General features: G+C 40.7%; 1 protein-coding gene across 2 annotated transcripts in view; it reads left to right on the top strand.

The window, feature by feature from the left end:
- The window catches only part of LOC121960995 (solute carrier organic anion transporter family member 5A1), a 79,970-nt gene that overhangs the window by 21,594 nt on the left and 43,010 nt on the right, over nt 1–15,366 (top strand). For both annotated transcript variants that reach the window (XM_042510900.1, XM_042510901.1), the window contains 3 exons: nt 7,167–7,299; nt 7,416–7,633; nt 12,894–13,058. In XM_042510900.1, the coding sequence (XP_042366834.1) occupies nt 7,167–7,299; nt 7,416–7,633; nt 12,894–13,058 (516 nt within the window). The remainder of the gene's footprint in view (nt 1–7,166; nt 7,300–7,415; nt 7,634–12,893; nt 13,059–15,366) is intronic.

Below are 15,366 nucleotides of genomic sequence, written 5' to 3'. Positions count from 1 at the left end.
TGTCCCTCTCTTTTCGTTCTCTTTCGAACAGCAGCAGCCGCATAGATCATCTATCATACAGCTGTCACTTGCAGCCACACTTTCCAAAGAGATTTAGGTATTCAGCTGGACTGTACAGGTCACTGTATCAGAATTCTGAAGAGTGTGCTGGCATTTGACAAAAGTGGATGTTATTAAATAAAGAGGAAAAGGTGAATTTCTTTTTGTCACACAGCAGGTAGAAATAGATTATTATCCCACATCAGAGTGAATAGGTAATGCATGTTGCATAATGCTACATAAATCAACATGACACAGCTCTTGAGTAATGCTGAGAAGACAACTTGATTGCATCTTTCAGAGATTAGACAGCTCCGGTGTAACGTATTGAATACAAATCCAAGGACGTTATGTTGCTCCCTGCCATCCATTCCCAGGCTTGTTTGGAGGCTGACTGAGCTTTGTAGGCTAATAGCCAGGTGGAGCGCTACATAATTCATTGAAACTAAGTTTCCAGCCAGAGAGCGCAGAGGGATTACAGAGCCTGGCTCATACCTCTGCAGCCTTTATTGCAGGAAAGTGACAAGAGGGAAGTAAATCTGGAAACAAATGAGACTTACTGCACATGGACTGCATGGGCATACATACACACATTGTGCTCAGATTTAGTTCAGGTTGTGTGGAGCTGCTGATGTGATAAAAAGCCAGTGTGTCTGATGATTCTTCTGTTGTATGAATTGTAGCCTCGACCTTTTAACCCCGCAGTGTTCTGACAAGGCAGTGGAAGTCCTGTCCTTTATTTTGTCCACGTAATTATATCAAATCATTAATCTGTGGTAATGAGTTTGGCCACAAGAGAGCTGCTTCATTAGGTGCAATGTGCTTTCTCATCAGGTCCGATTGCTCTGCGTTCTCTTCCTCCATCCGCTGCTGCTCTGGCTGTGTCTCAAGGGTGAGGGGTGAGGGGAACAGAAGGTCATGAGAGGTTGGGAGGGTGGATGGGGGGAGCCTTGCAGACGCCATTTTATTGTTAAGCCTGAAATTCCATTCATAACCAAGGACACTAAGGAGGCAGCTGGAAGGCGTGTATCCCAGAATTCCCTGCGTTTCTATCAGAGGTTATGATTATTCAGGGTGTGGAAGTTGCCCTTTGCAAATCCACTTGTGTGACATTTGGAAATAACTGATGTAAAAGTGTAAAATTTCATAATCTGTAATAAATATTAGTTAACTATAAAGATGAGATGAATAGTAAATCAAACTGCAAGCAAATACGTATGAGCTCCTTTTTAACTGAACAAAAATGCTTCTTAAATGATTTTCTGCTTTATACAACAGTGAATTTAATATATTTGAAATGTAGACTGTTCATTTGATCAGTCTGATACCATCACCTCGGACTCTGATGAGAATTTCACTATTTTCTGAATTTTTAAAAAATAATCTAAAAAAAAATATAATAAGATGTGAAAATTAATTCGATGCAGCAAGAGTTAGGTATCAAACTTTTCCCTTTTTAAAGGATACCTACCAAATTCTGTTGGTATTGCAAAGTACCCATACATGGACAAGTAGCAGAAGTGCCTGGAAGCCAGCCACAGAGCTTCAAGAAGTCAGAGGGTTCAACTTCAGACATAAACGCAACGAAGCAGGGAAGCCTGCCACAGTCTTTTGTAGATTATTTTTCTTATTATATTAGTAATAACCTAGTGTCACTGCTAGACGAATAGACAAACACACACAACAGTAGACAGACAGAGACAGAATATTAGCTTAATATTTAATTAGAGAAAAGCAGCGAAGCAAAATTGCATTTCAGTTCACGATGTCACCCCTGCAGCTTGTTCAGAAATGTTTGATATTATACAGAGAAGGTAAAGTACTGAAAAAAGGTATCAGTGGTTGCTGGTACTGAATTCCAGGCACCAGAACCAGCACCAGTTCAAATGTGAACGGAACCCAATCCTAGTTGGAGCTCTGGATGGTTAGAAAGGATGGACAAAAAAACAGAAACACATTAGGATACAATACAGTAGATCTAGATTGAAGATAATTTCGCCAATTCAAAACCATCAGCAGTCACCATTTACCTTCCTGCAATCATGCCTCTAATTTACGCCTCTCTGCTGCCATTCTCCTTTTTCGGTTTCACCCTCATTCATTCCTACAAGCTCTGAATGAGTCAGTGCAGCTCATGAATACCGAGTCAGGAGGGGCAGAGCTCTTACGGAGTGTGGAGGAGGCAGAGTGGAGACAACAGAGCAGCGCTGGTCCCTGAAGGTTAGATTTGAGAGGGATGTTGCTGAGCAAGCTTTATCACTCTGTTACACAGCAGGATCAGTCACCACAGACTGCAGCCCAGCTCCGCTCCTCAGCTCTCCTTCTGTTTCCTTATGTTCCATCACTCTCTCTCTCTCTCTCTCCTCTCAGATGTTAATGTTTCTTCCTGCCTCATCTGCTTTCTCTCCCCACCACTCTGCTCTGTTTATCAGTTTTTAGCTTTCTCCATCCCAGTATATTGCCTTTCTCTTTCTGGATTCCTGACACCACTGAGTCCATCCATCACAAACACTGAAACACTAAATTGGGGTCAATGATGCACTATAAAACTCTCTAACCCTATCCCTCCTCCACTCTTACCTTTAATGACCTTGCACCTCCCCTTTCACGTGTTCGTGTGCACGTACGTTTAAGCGTTCATGTGTGTAGTTAATATGCTGCAAGTGAGTGACCTTGACTCACGTTAAAGGTGCTGAGGTGTAATTGATGCTTCAGTGCTTCTTGATTCGATGCTTTTGTGTGTGTGTGTGTGTGTGTGTGTGTTTGTTTTCTCCAGGCCAGTGCAATAAACATTAATATCTTGCTGCAGATATTGAATTCTGCTTGTAACATGTTAACGTACACGCTTTGTGACTTCATCCTCAATGGGAATCTTCTCATGCAAGTCTAATGTATATAACAAAGTCAGCACAAAATTAACACAACATATTGAAAGTCAAGCTGTATGGTCACGGTAGATGGTTTAAATGCTGACTTTGTATAACATAAGAGTGAGAAGCCAATAACTGCAATGGAGAGCTCCTAATCCATTATCTCTGCACGTGTGGAAAGCCATAGGAAGCCTTTAATGTATCGTCCTTCACGTGCTGCTGGTAAAGGTCTATTGCGTAATTGAGTAAAGCGAGCCTGTGGCGCGCCATGCGTTCTGCATTGGCATGCAGCCCCTGGACTCCACTGACGTCTGCCACCGCAGCATGTGTGTTTGTGTGCGATGGAGCGCTGCTGCTGTGCCAGCATATTCCTCAATCCGATGGCTCTGCCCTGGCCGCCCTTCAGCCTGGTCGCAGCCCTCCAATCCCTTCATCCCTAAATATCTGCACTGAGCCGGTGCCAGGCGGGCAGGGTAGGGCGACGAGTCAAGCACAGTTTATGAGCCCCTTCGTCCTCCAATAGGGCAGAACACTGTTAATGTGATGGATGGAGTGGCAAGATAGGCGCTTACACAATCACCCAGGGGGGATAAAATATGGCCAGTCCAGCGCCTGGGTGCCTGAGAAAGGGGATGATGGAGATTGGGGGGCAACCAAAGGAACGTAGATGGTGCTCAACCTTTGCCTGACCAATGAACAGCTGGCTGCGTCAGGTGTATCTGGTTCAAGCCAGAGTTTGCTTAAAAATAACGTACTGTTATATTTGGGGCACAGGAAAGGTCAGCATTTGGCAAGGTGAGGGGATGAGAGTGATTCATTGATAGGCTTTATGTGGCACTCCACTGTAAAAATGGCCATTGTAACTCATCATTAAGTAATATTTAGGCTTCCTGTTAGGTTTCAAGAAATATTTCACCCCCCAAATGACCATTTGCATTAAAAAAATGTTTTTTTTAATCTCAGTTCACCATTGAGGCATGCAAGAAAAACTAGTTTTCAACATAAATTCAACCTAACACAGGGTGAGTGATTGTTACACGAGTGAACATTTGGTGGTTGCAGTATTCCTTTGTAGCAAGAGCTGATTCACAGCTGCGTCACACACACTACGGTCATGTCCATTCATAGCTCTGAACTATGTAACACAATTTTGAAGAGTCTGACTGCTCTGAAGCTTGATCAAGAGCCAGAAGATTTTAATCTGAAATTTTGCAATCTTAAATGTATGTGTACTAAATGCTCAGACTCTCTCTTATCTCAAAACATAAGGCAGCTCTATAGCCAGCCTTTCAATTACAGACTATGTTTGGTGCTTTACAAATGGAAATTATTTTGCTGTGTACCACAAAAGCATGATTCACTAGCTCAGGTTTTGCAAGACAGATTTTAATTTCAAGATGGAGATAATAAGATAAGACCTCTTGCTGTCCTTGCCAACTATAGTTAATTGTTTATTGTCTCTGGGTGGATAATTCCTTCACTTACATTGTGAAACGGATAGACTGCTGCTGTGAATTGACACTCCAGCCAGCACGATATGAGAAATGGTGCAGTGAGAGTAGTTAAAAAGATGAAATATGATTTGTGAGAGAGAGGCAGCAGAAGTGAAACAGAGAGGGACACCTGCTTCAGGTGCTTAGAGAAGTGATTCACGTCTATGAAATTTATAGAACAAACCCTCAGACTCGCACTTTTATTTACATCGACATGTGACATTTATAATTTGAAATGTTTACACTCTCATACACGTACTTCATGCGTGCAGAAAGTCGTGTGAAAAAGACTGATCACCAGAGTCTTTTGGAGCCAAGGAAATTAACCATTGTTGTCTTGCATTTTGTGTTCATGTGTGCAAGCATGTGTGTGTGTGTGTGTGTCTGCTTTAGGCTGATAAGAGGATTTGTTGAAGGGCTTTTTGTTCATTAAGCAATATTTTCCTCTCTTTCTCTTTTTCCCAATAGTTTTGTTTAAAGAAGCCATGATTTAATTAAGTGTAGATAAGGATTTGGGCTTTGGGACATTATTGGAGCTACACTATATGAGCGAACACGCGCCACATCCGGGGAGGAAAAGGAGGTCCAAAAGCACTCAAAGTGTTGGGATGAAAATATGAGGGCGGCAAAAGATGCAAGCCTCCCGGGATGTGGGGATGCTATATGCAAATGTTGGCGGGGCAGCTGAAACATTTGGTGAAACAGACTGAGATGAAATGGCTTTTGAGCTTCCATTCAGACAAAAACAAACTTTGTTGAAGTGTGTGTGTATGCGTGCATGCATTTGTTATGTAATCTGGCAGTGATGAGGTATTCCTCTGTTCTCAGGGGGGAGAGATCAGACATTTGAGTGTTGATCCAGATACATGACACACCTGCCGCTAAACACAGGCTCTGTCATAAACACCAGCACAAAGACACGTACACGTGTGCACACCCTCACACTGCCAATGGGGCTTAGTGCCAGCATGCATCCAAGAAAGTGACATTTGCGAGACACAAATAGAGGAACAGGAGCATTTTGCTTTGCATGTGTGATAGTAACAGATGCATGTGGGGTTTGTTGCCATCTTTCCATTTAAAATGAAAAGATGAAAACCATTAAGTCTACTTGTGGGAGAGAATGGTGTCATTCACAAAACATTTTAACATATATGCACACACAGCCATCATAAAGAGCTAATCCCTCCCCCTCAGTCACGCAAACACACACACACACACTTTCACGCCCTGATGACTAGCAGCAATGTTCCAGGTGTAATTATAGAAAGTTTGCCCCCTGATTACAGCTGGTAAATGGCTTTGACTCACGTCTCTGCTGGATGTCCGCAGGAGGTTTTTCCACTTGTCCAACTAAGGTTATCTAACTTTAATGAGTTTTTCCCTTCCTGCGGCAAAGTGATGGAGTGTGATCGGCTCACCTCAGTGAGGGTCTGAGAGCCCTCAGAGGGTTAATGTTTCGCCCCCGCTTGCTCTGAGGTTGTCTGGCGTGGGAGAGCTGCAGGCGCGCCCTCAGGTCAATGCGAAGACCTCTGGAGCTTTTAGGTCGGCTGTTACAGACGCTTCAAAAGCTGTGAGAAATGACCTCAGGGCGGGTGGCGAGTTCCCACTGATCCGAGTGCATTTGTTCTGAATATGGTGGACGATGCGTTAGGGGTAATGAACAGCTCCCACAGGTCTGAGTTAAACAGTTAACAGTGGGTAATTAAAAGCATCGATGAAGAAAGTGGAAAAACTTGAAGGTTCTCAAACAAAGCGTTGACTTTCTGTTTCAGTAACGATAGTTAATTTAGGAAAGTGGTTTAAAGAGTATTGGAGTTTCTGTCTCTTCGTCACCTCCCGGTCAATTTATCACTTGGCAAGATAATGTGAGGATGAATTGTGAAGTACTATATCAGATACTACTTGGCAGTCCACAGTCTCATTGGTACACTCAACATCAATATGTATAAGACATAAGCTGCTGCAATTTAAGATTCTTTGTAGGCTGCATCTATCTGCAGGTAAGCAGGCCAAACTCTACCCTGCGTTAGACCCGACCTGCATCAGATGCGATCATGATTCGCCCAGTCTCAGTTACCTTTTGGCTATGTCTAAGCTGCCCCCATTCTGGACAGGTGTATTTAATACCCTCTTACATATATGTCATATAGAAATGCACCCTGACCCTTTGACTGTGTTGTTTGGAGTAGTTCCACATTGGGTGGAGGAGGTAATGTCTCATCTTAAACTTGAACATTTAAAACACACTGGCCAAGGTTATACTGAGAAGAACTATTAAGGTCTGGCATCTGCTTTTATCATATTTTGAGACTGAATTCCCCCTTAGTGGTATAATGGTACAATTAAGTGTATTTTTTGTATGCATGTAGGCATATTCCATTCACGTTCAGTAATATCTAGCAACTGTTTGCTTTTATTTTATTTTTCTATATTAGTTTGTATTTTAATTAATCTTTTTTCTTTTATTCTGTCTTTTTTATGTTTAATGACTACTATAATTATGATTTATGTTGTAATTACTATTATTTCTGTGTTTACTGCTTAATTTCTTTGAACTCTGTTTACTTGTTATTGTTTTTTTTCCTAATTATTTTCTGTGTCTATTTTTTATCTGTGTAATTCTACTTTAAATTTGATCTGACCTTAGTTCAGCATTATTATTACTAGTATTATTATATCACATATTACTGAGCACGGTTGTGTTATGATTTTTATAATCGATAATAAAAAAGATTAAAATAATTGTCTGTGTCTCTTCTAGCCATCATGTATGTGATGGGAGCCCTGGGACCTGCAGCTGGCTACCTGCTAGGAGGCGTCCTCATCGGCTTCTACGTCGACCCCAAAACTGTAGTCAACATCGACCAGAGTGACCCCCGCTTTGTTGGCAACTGGTAATTAATGCATGTACATCTGCATGACTGCCCAAGTCCTTATGTGCCCTCCTCTTTGCGATAATCAGTCTGTTCTCTATTGCTTTTACAACTCATCTGTTGTTTCTTCCCCTCAGGTGGAGCGGCTTTCTCTTGTGTGCCATTGCCATGCTCCTGGTCATCTTTCCAATGTTTGCCTTCCCCAAAAAGCTGCCCCCACGCCACAAAAAGAGGAGGAAGAAAAAGATCAGCTCGCCTGGTGACGTGTCCAGCGATGATGATGTGATGAAGGAAAAGTCTAATAGCAAAGGCCAGAACGTGTCCTCCTCCATGGGCTTCGGAAAGGACATCAAAGGTGAAGCACAGATATCATCAGCCTTCATTTGCCTCCTCTGGAGGTGTTACAAGTACCTTACATAAAGGAACTGTGAGAAATTGATGTAGAAATGGCCCATAATCCAATCAATGGCCAGGATTAGTCATTTTATCTAACAGTGGAAGCTCCATTGAGATCTCCTGTTAAAGATGGTATTGATTTGTGATGGAGGAGGCTGTCCGCACAGTTGACTGGTAAAGCAGGAGTTCACTGTAATACGGGCAGTTTTTGTCAACACTGGGTTCTGTATACGTAAGGAAATAAATAGCAAACACGCCAAAGGTCATGCAATTTTTTCTGCCACTTTAAGACTTCGAGTTTATTTGAGCAACCTTGATTTTATATTGACACTTCTCAAAAAACAGTCATGCATTCCTCATGTAGAATAAAAACATTAAATTAGAAACATTTGAGGTTCTGTGAGAGTATTTTTTGTTTCCTCTGAGCTAGATATAGCAGGAATCTCCTGGTTTTCCACGGGAGAGCCCTTTGGTTATGCTGAATTCTGCTCCAGTGTTTCCTCAGTTTCCCATTTGACTGATTTTTCTCAGTCAGACAGCTTTCTCTCTCTCACTCTCTTTTAAATGAGCTCTCAGGGGAACTCGGTCACGTTTCCACACACAGGAGTAAAGCCAGTCCTGGCAGCAGAGCAAAACGGTAGCATGCATGTTTGCCCTCACATTCTTTACTATATGCAAAATAACGTGAATGAAGTGAATCCCACTATTTATTTAAATGGGTGTATATTACTATTATAAATACATTCTTATGTGCGTTCCCCACAGCTGCTCAGACAGGATTTTGTCTGTGAGAGCAGATAACACTCACTGTAACCATGTATGCATTATAGCTTCCACAGTCCAGCGGCTGCTCTCCTGCTGTTTTACTCATCCCAGCAGGATGTTTTGGGCTGTTGTGCAAACTACAGCCAATTTTGCAGACTCAGGCGCTTCAGTGTTTGGATCTGTAATATATTATAGTGCTGTGCGTGTCCTTCTATTGAGGTGTGTGTGTTTGTCTATAGCACAAATTCAGCACTTTCTGTGAAAGATATGCGGCACAGAAGCGCCTGTTTTCACCAAGCATTTTTTTGTGCCCTTCAGATCATCAGCAAACACAGAAAAATGCTAACACTGAATATTTTCAGCAATAAACGTCATGGACGCATTTTTGATTACGGAATGTTCCAGACCTTGGTCAAGTGCTGCGTGGAAGCAATTTTCACCACTTCTCTGACTTTTCATTTCATAATTTTAGATAGTTAAAATGAATAACTGCAGCCATACACTGCGTGTCACAATCATATTGCAATAGCAGATACCTTATCAGACTGGATTTAAAATACAGATACAGTAAAGTGATTAAAAAAATCTTTCTACAATTGCTTCTCAAAAAAAGTGGAGGCTCACTGTTTAATTCCATCTTAACTCTGTGTAAACTTGCGCTCCTGATTGTAACAAACTGACATGAAGAATTCATCAATTCATAAACTAATTGCTTGTCACGTACATCCAAGGTGATGTCCCTACCTGTTTCATTTTGTACGATAAACAGCCGAAAAACCCAAATCACTTCATAAACATATAAAACAGAAAACCAGCAAATCCAGATATTGAAGAAAGTACAACGGGATGAATGATTTAAACAATTAAGTGGCTTAATTTAAGGAATACTTACTACATAACTGCTTAAGTTGTGGTTAAAGTATTCTTTAGGATAGCTGGTGACAAATTTTCCATCGATCAACTTGAAGTCAAAGAAACAATAGCAGAATTATTTATAAAGGAATAGTTTGTCTAATCCATGGACAATTTTGGGTTAAAGTGGCCTTTCACATCTTAATGTTTAAATTTATAAAAACTCAAAATAAGGCTCAAATTAATTTTATGTCCTTTGAGCCTCTGCAGGAGTCATGCACACCATTTTTGTTGAGCATTCGCTCTTATATCAGATCCACTGCTCAGACTTTACTAGCTTTGTGGCTATAAAACACAACTTGTATGAGATATATATTAGTGCATTTACCTATATGACAGTAAAGGAGCTATTATCACGGGTTTAGCAAAGCAGATGCATGAGTTTGACAGTCATCATATAAATTCTCACAACAAAATAGGGAGTGTGGCAACTATTGCGAGCCAGTGGTGTTTCTGATTGAAAGAGCAGCTGCTGTAGACGTCAACAGGACCTCACCATCTGTCCCCCTCCAGACAAGATTACAGCCCAGCTCCACAGGAATGGAATAATTAGCGTCACTATTCTATTGGTACCTTTTGATCTGAGATAACACTGACAGATGCTAACATTTCCCCACCTCCAGAAAGATTAGCCGAATTAGTGCTGAGAAGGCTATCTCCAATTCAAGGCACCATGCCACCCAGTTGGGCTGACCAGCTTCATAATAACCTCCCCACTAAAAGGCAATAATAATCCACTTTACGTGCTTCCTGCCTTTTTTTTTTTTTTTTGGTCCTTCTTTGCTTGGCGTCAGTGCGTGCCAAGCACATGAGACAGAAGAAGCCCACATGGTAGCCTTATGACTGTAAAGTCATAATATATGCCCTCAGACAGGGCTTAATCACTCTGGACACAGACAGGATCAAATAGAAGATGCCAGTTGTTTTGCTCAGCTGTGATCAGCAAAATGCTTTGAAGTCTTACTTTGTTTCCAGATGTGGCCTTTGACATACTGCACACACTCACAGAATAAGTGAGAGAAAAGACTGCATAGAAAGAAAATAGATAACATATAATAACCTGAATATAATATTTTACTTTGAAAGCCTGTATTAAATGCTTCCTTTGGTCGCCGTCTTCTCCCATCTATCATCCCACAGAAACTTAAGGTCAAGGGTAGACAAGGCAGTGTTTTTTCTGTCTGGAATCTGCCCCAAAGTTCAAATTCATTTGAATAAAGAAGCTTTGTGTGCACAGATGTCATCCCACTTCTTTCAAGTATTGATAATTATTTTTGTCAGAGAAACCTTTCTTGGGCTTTTTTGGATTTCAGTTGCAGAAATAAAGCACAGAGTCTTTTTTTTCTCTTGCTGTCTGTGTTTATACTGAAAGAAATCTTTTTGAGCTAGGGCTGCAACAAATTATTATTTTCATTATCAATGAATCGGCCTGTTATTTCCTTGAAAAATCGATAAATTCTTTTGTCAAAATATGCCAGAAAATAGTGAAACATGCCCAGACTAATTTCCCAGAGTCCAAGGTAATCTATGACAACATAAAGCATCAAATTCTCACATTTAAAAAGAATTAAATGAAAATGATCATTCAGTTATCAGAATAGTTGCCAATTAATGTTCTGCAGATCGACTAATTGTTGCAGCTCTACTGTGAACTGAAAATATGCATCCTTTTAGCTGTGGCCTTTATTCAACATATTTCGAGGAAGCATGGGAAATTGGATATTTCAATGGAATGCTTTTTGCCATTGAGGCTATGGATGTAAAAAGTGCACCAGGAGCCCAAACTACATCAGCTTTTTCATTTTAATGAAGAGAAGCAGCAGCTTGAATGTGAGGTCCCTGTGGATTGCGGAGATCCTCATTCTGTCAAACCTGCTCCTGAAATCTTTTGCCCCTCAGTCTTGCTGAGAGATGAAGGATCTTGTTTGTTCCAGTGACCCTGAGAACAGTGATTCTGCCACCTTGTGTATCTGGCAAAGACACAAAAGACACATTTTTAAATGCAAAAGGTTTCATCGACCATCATCGTAGCCTTAAAACTACCTGACAGAGACATACAGACACTTCACATTAAGTCAACAAGATTACAGAATCTTGGTTCATCTTTCCAATTTTCCAACAATCACCAACTCTAGTTTAGTTGAAATAATCCCTTAATTCACCCAGTTCGATGTGAACATATGCTGGTGCTATACATCCTGAAAGTAATCTTTATTTAAATGGAGTCTGGGTCTGGTTTTTGACAATGGCAATTTCGAGGCTGTTACTGGTTAAACAAAAAGGGTTTCACTCTTTAACAAAAGGTCTATCTCTGCAGGAAATCTTTCCAAAATGTTGTCAGAATAAAAATCTGAGCCTATCAGTTACACTGTCAATAGATGTAAACTGATGGTGCAAATAAGCCTGAGTGGTTACATTCTACTCTGTTTTGCTGCTGTTGGCTGCAGCGCTTGTGCTCAAAATTGTTGTACCTGTTACTCAGTTGACGACATTGAAAAAACAAAGCATCACCTCTTGGTTGTTGGGAGGGGACTATAGGTTGAGAGGAACATATTTGTTTAAATTTGGCAGGAAAACTGCAAAATGCACACTGATGATGTACTTTTTTAAATGTCAATGGTCGTGTAAGGCTTTTAGCAGACACATGTATTGAGTTAGTGTTTAGATAGCATGTTGGTGTCATGATTTCGGTGATAGCTGTTCAATTGGGAGGCCCATAATTTTGTTGCCATGACAGCAAGCATCTGCCTCGCTGATGTGCCTGTGAATGAGAAACTGAACCCCCATTAGCTCCTGTTTGGAAAATGAATCTGCACTTCCTCTGATGGAGAGAAAGTGACATCAGAGGTCTGTCTTTGGGGATCAATAGAGAAAGTTACAACTGCTCCATCTTGCCTGGTAACAGTAATGTACTTACAGTTTGACCACATGACTTTTAAAAGTGACAGGATGAGAGGGCATTCTGCATCACGTCAACCAAATCACATGGACACATTGCCCCTCAGGCAGACGTAAAGGGCATGTTCGCCCTTGTTATGATGAACCAAGGATGACGGCATTCAGGCTGGATTTGCAGAGCTTGGTTTGTTTCGGGCTCGCAGCAGAGATGCACATGATCCACATACTTGCACTGGACAAAAAACTTGCTGGTAGCTGTATGAGTTTCTTCAAGATTCATAGTGTTTCAGGCTACAATGAGCATCTATATGTTTACATCTTGTTTGGTTCTGCAGTCCTGCGTGAAACAGGGATACTTATACTTATACTTATGATTGAATGCATTAAGTGTTTCCGGGAAATTTAAAGGGGTGTTAACTTTGTCTTCTTTCCTTAGGTTGTTATGACATAAGGTTTATTTGTGTTACAGATGCAGCCTTTTCTGCCTTTTCTTTATTACTGCTTTCCACTCGTTCTTCCTCTGAAGCTTCCGTTGCGTTGAGTTTGCGTAGGTGTGAGTGAGAGCCAAATTAAGAGACTGACTGTGTGTTAATTACAGCACCACAGTAATGAAGCTCTCTGTCTTGTCTTGTATCCCTCCCCAGACCTCCCCAAGGCAGCGCTGAGGATCCTCAGCAACATGACCTTTCTGTTCGTCAGCCTGTCCTACACGGCAGAGTGTGCCATCGTCACCGCCTTCATCACCTTCATCCCCAAGTTTATCGAGTCACAGTTTGGTATCCCCGCCTCCAACGCCAGCATATATACTGGTAAGTGTGTCTTTGTGAAATATGTTTGTCTAAGTTAACTCACTCTCTTTGTTTCATTTTTTTTTCTTTTTCATTTCACAGTTGTGCAGCAGAGTCAGACATATTTTTGAATCTTGTGAGTCATTGCACTCACTGTCCCCTGTGGGCTGCCATCAAGGATACGTGGGAACTTATAATGTGGGTTCTTAAAAATATGTTTTTAACAGCAAAGTAAAGTTTTCTATTGAAAACGATGCAGTGGAGCATACAGTTGCCTCTAGAAAAGTGTTGAGGTGAATTAAATCCAGAATCAAAACAACTAGGGATCTAGGTAATTTCCGCAGTGATTCATCTAACTTTTGGCATTATTTTACTTTGAAAAACTTTAAAAAGTGTGTAATCGGGCCAAATTGGTGACTTCAGGGGGCTTTTTTTGTCTGTCAAACTGTCCAAAACCAATAGATATCCAGTTAATAGTAACGTAAAACTGAAATCCTCACATTCTAAAAAGGTGAAACCAGGAACTGTTTAACATTTGTACTGTAGAAATTACTTCAATAATATAGCCAAAACCTCCATTAACAAACTCACCCAACTTGTGCAGTATAGTCTAAGTCTCATTTATCCAGTCCTTTGTTTAGTATTTACCAAACACGTGTTTTTTTTCGTCAAAACGTAAAACACTTTTTCAAATCAGTCGGGTGTCTGGGCGAGCATGTGTATCAGAAATCCACTCATGCATTTCATTGACCAGTGTTCAAATGTACGTGCTTGCCAAAGTGCGCCACTCAATCTGTCAGTGTTTTAAATAGTAAGGTTTTAGCGGAAAAAAAAGTTTAATTAGTTAACCATTGAGACAAGTAAAAAAAAAAGTTCCCTTCATCAATTCAAAGTAACATGGGGGAATAATTCATATACAAATGAACATTTCTTATGTGAAGTATCGCCCTAATTAAGAGGATGTTTTATTATTTAAAAGAAGGACAGATATGCTAAGAAAATCTCAACAATCGATGAAGGTAAATGGACCGAGAAAATTGAATCTTCCTCTTCTGGATGTTCTGCCATTACTTTTCAGCAGTAAGAAAAAAATGTTTAAAATGTAGTGTAATTTTAAAATCAACAATTCTTTTAATAAATTAGATTTGCCTATAATGTCATAAAAAATGTTAATTTTGTCGGTAAGTTGAACTGTGCCTGCAAAGATCTCACATCTGAACTATAAAATCAGTGAGGCAAAACTATGCCGGCAAAGCATTAGAATTAGCATTTATTACTCTAGTCTGCAGCACTTTAAAAAATATTACATAATTTCTTCATTGAGTTGCATCTAATGATCACAAGGACCTAAATATATTACTATTGTGAGACTTCAGATTTAAACTTGCATGTAGAATATTTACATAAATATACTGACAAATTAATTTAGAAAACGCACAGTTATGTCTATTTGGAAATGTTTTTTCACTGCAGTGAAAAATGGTTTGTTACACACTATGTGCTACTTTCTTTGTGTTTACTCTGATCCTGGACAGGAGGACAAATGATACATCACAGCGCACTACACGTACCTCTAGTCTGTACCAGTTTAAGCTCACATTTGTTCTCACCTCTCCACGTGCGCACAGTGATTCACAGTCATAGGGCAGTGCTGTGAGTCATTGCAGACTTTCATTCAATGATGAGCTTCCATTACATCCCCTGACGGTAACACAAGACTCTATTGACTGCAGGAGACACATTCATCATATCGTGGTCACACATGCACACGCGCATTACCCTCTGCTCTGCCTGTAATTTGTGCACCACATATGTACCATGTACAAATCCTTCAGTCCTGTCTAAGCCAGTGGTTCTAGTACACGACTAATCTAGTATCAGGATTATTCCAGCAAGGGGTGATTGAAATCTCAATTATGCCTGGGATTGTATAAAAGTGTGTGTGAGTGTGTTTGTGTGTGTGTGTCCAAGTATTCTGGTGGCTGACATATGGTCATCTCTAGATGCACACACACACCCACATACACAATAGCATTGCCTCTTCTTATCTGCCTGTTGCCAGGATACAAGGGGTAAGGGCAAACGGGTAGTGCGGTTGCCATGGCTACCCAAACGATGCCAAGCTGCTGGATATGATGATTGTTGGCGAGGAGGAAAAGGAGGAGAGGGCACTTCTGTTGATGGGAGCACAATGCTTCCTTGGGGCAGACAGATGGACGAAGCAACTGTGACATTTCCCTGATGATTGTGAGAGAATGTTTTTTTTTAAGAATGAACAGAATACCAGACAGTGTTTTTGCATGTGTAAATAATAAAGGTATTTGACAAT

The sequence above is a fragment of the Plectropomus leopardus genome, chromosome 21 (genome assembly GCF_008729295.1).
Source record: "Plectropomus leopardus isolate mb chromosome 21, YSFRI_Pleo_2.0, whole genome shotgun sequence".
NCBI classification, from domain to species: Eukaryota; Metazoa; Chordata; class Actinopteri; order Perciformes; family Serranidae; genus Plectropomus; species Plectropomus leopardus.
This window is presented reverse-complemented; position numbering and strand designations above follow the sequence as displayed.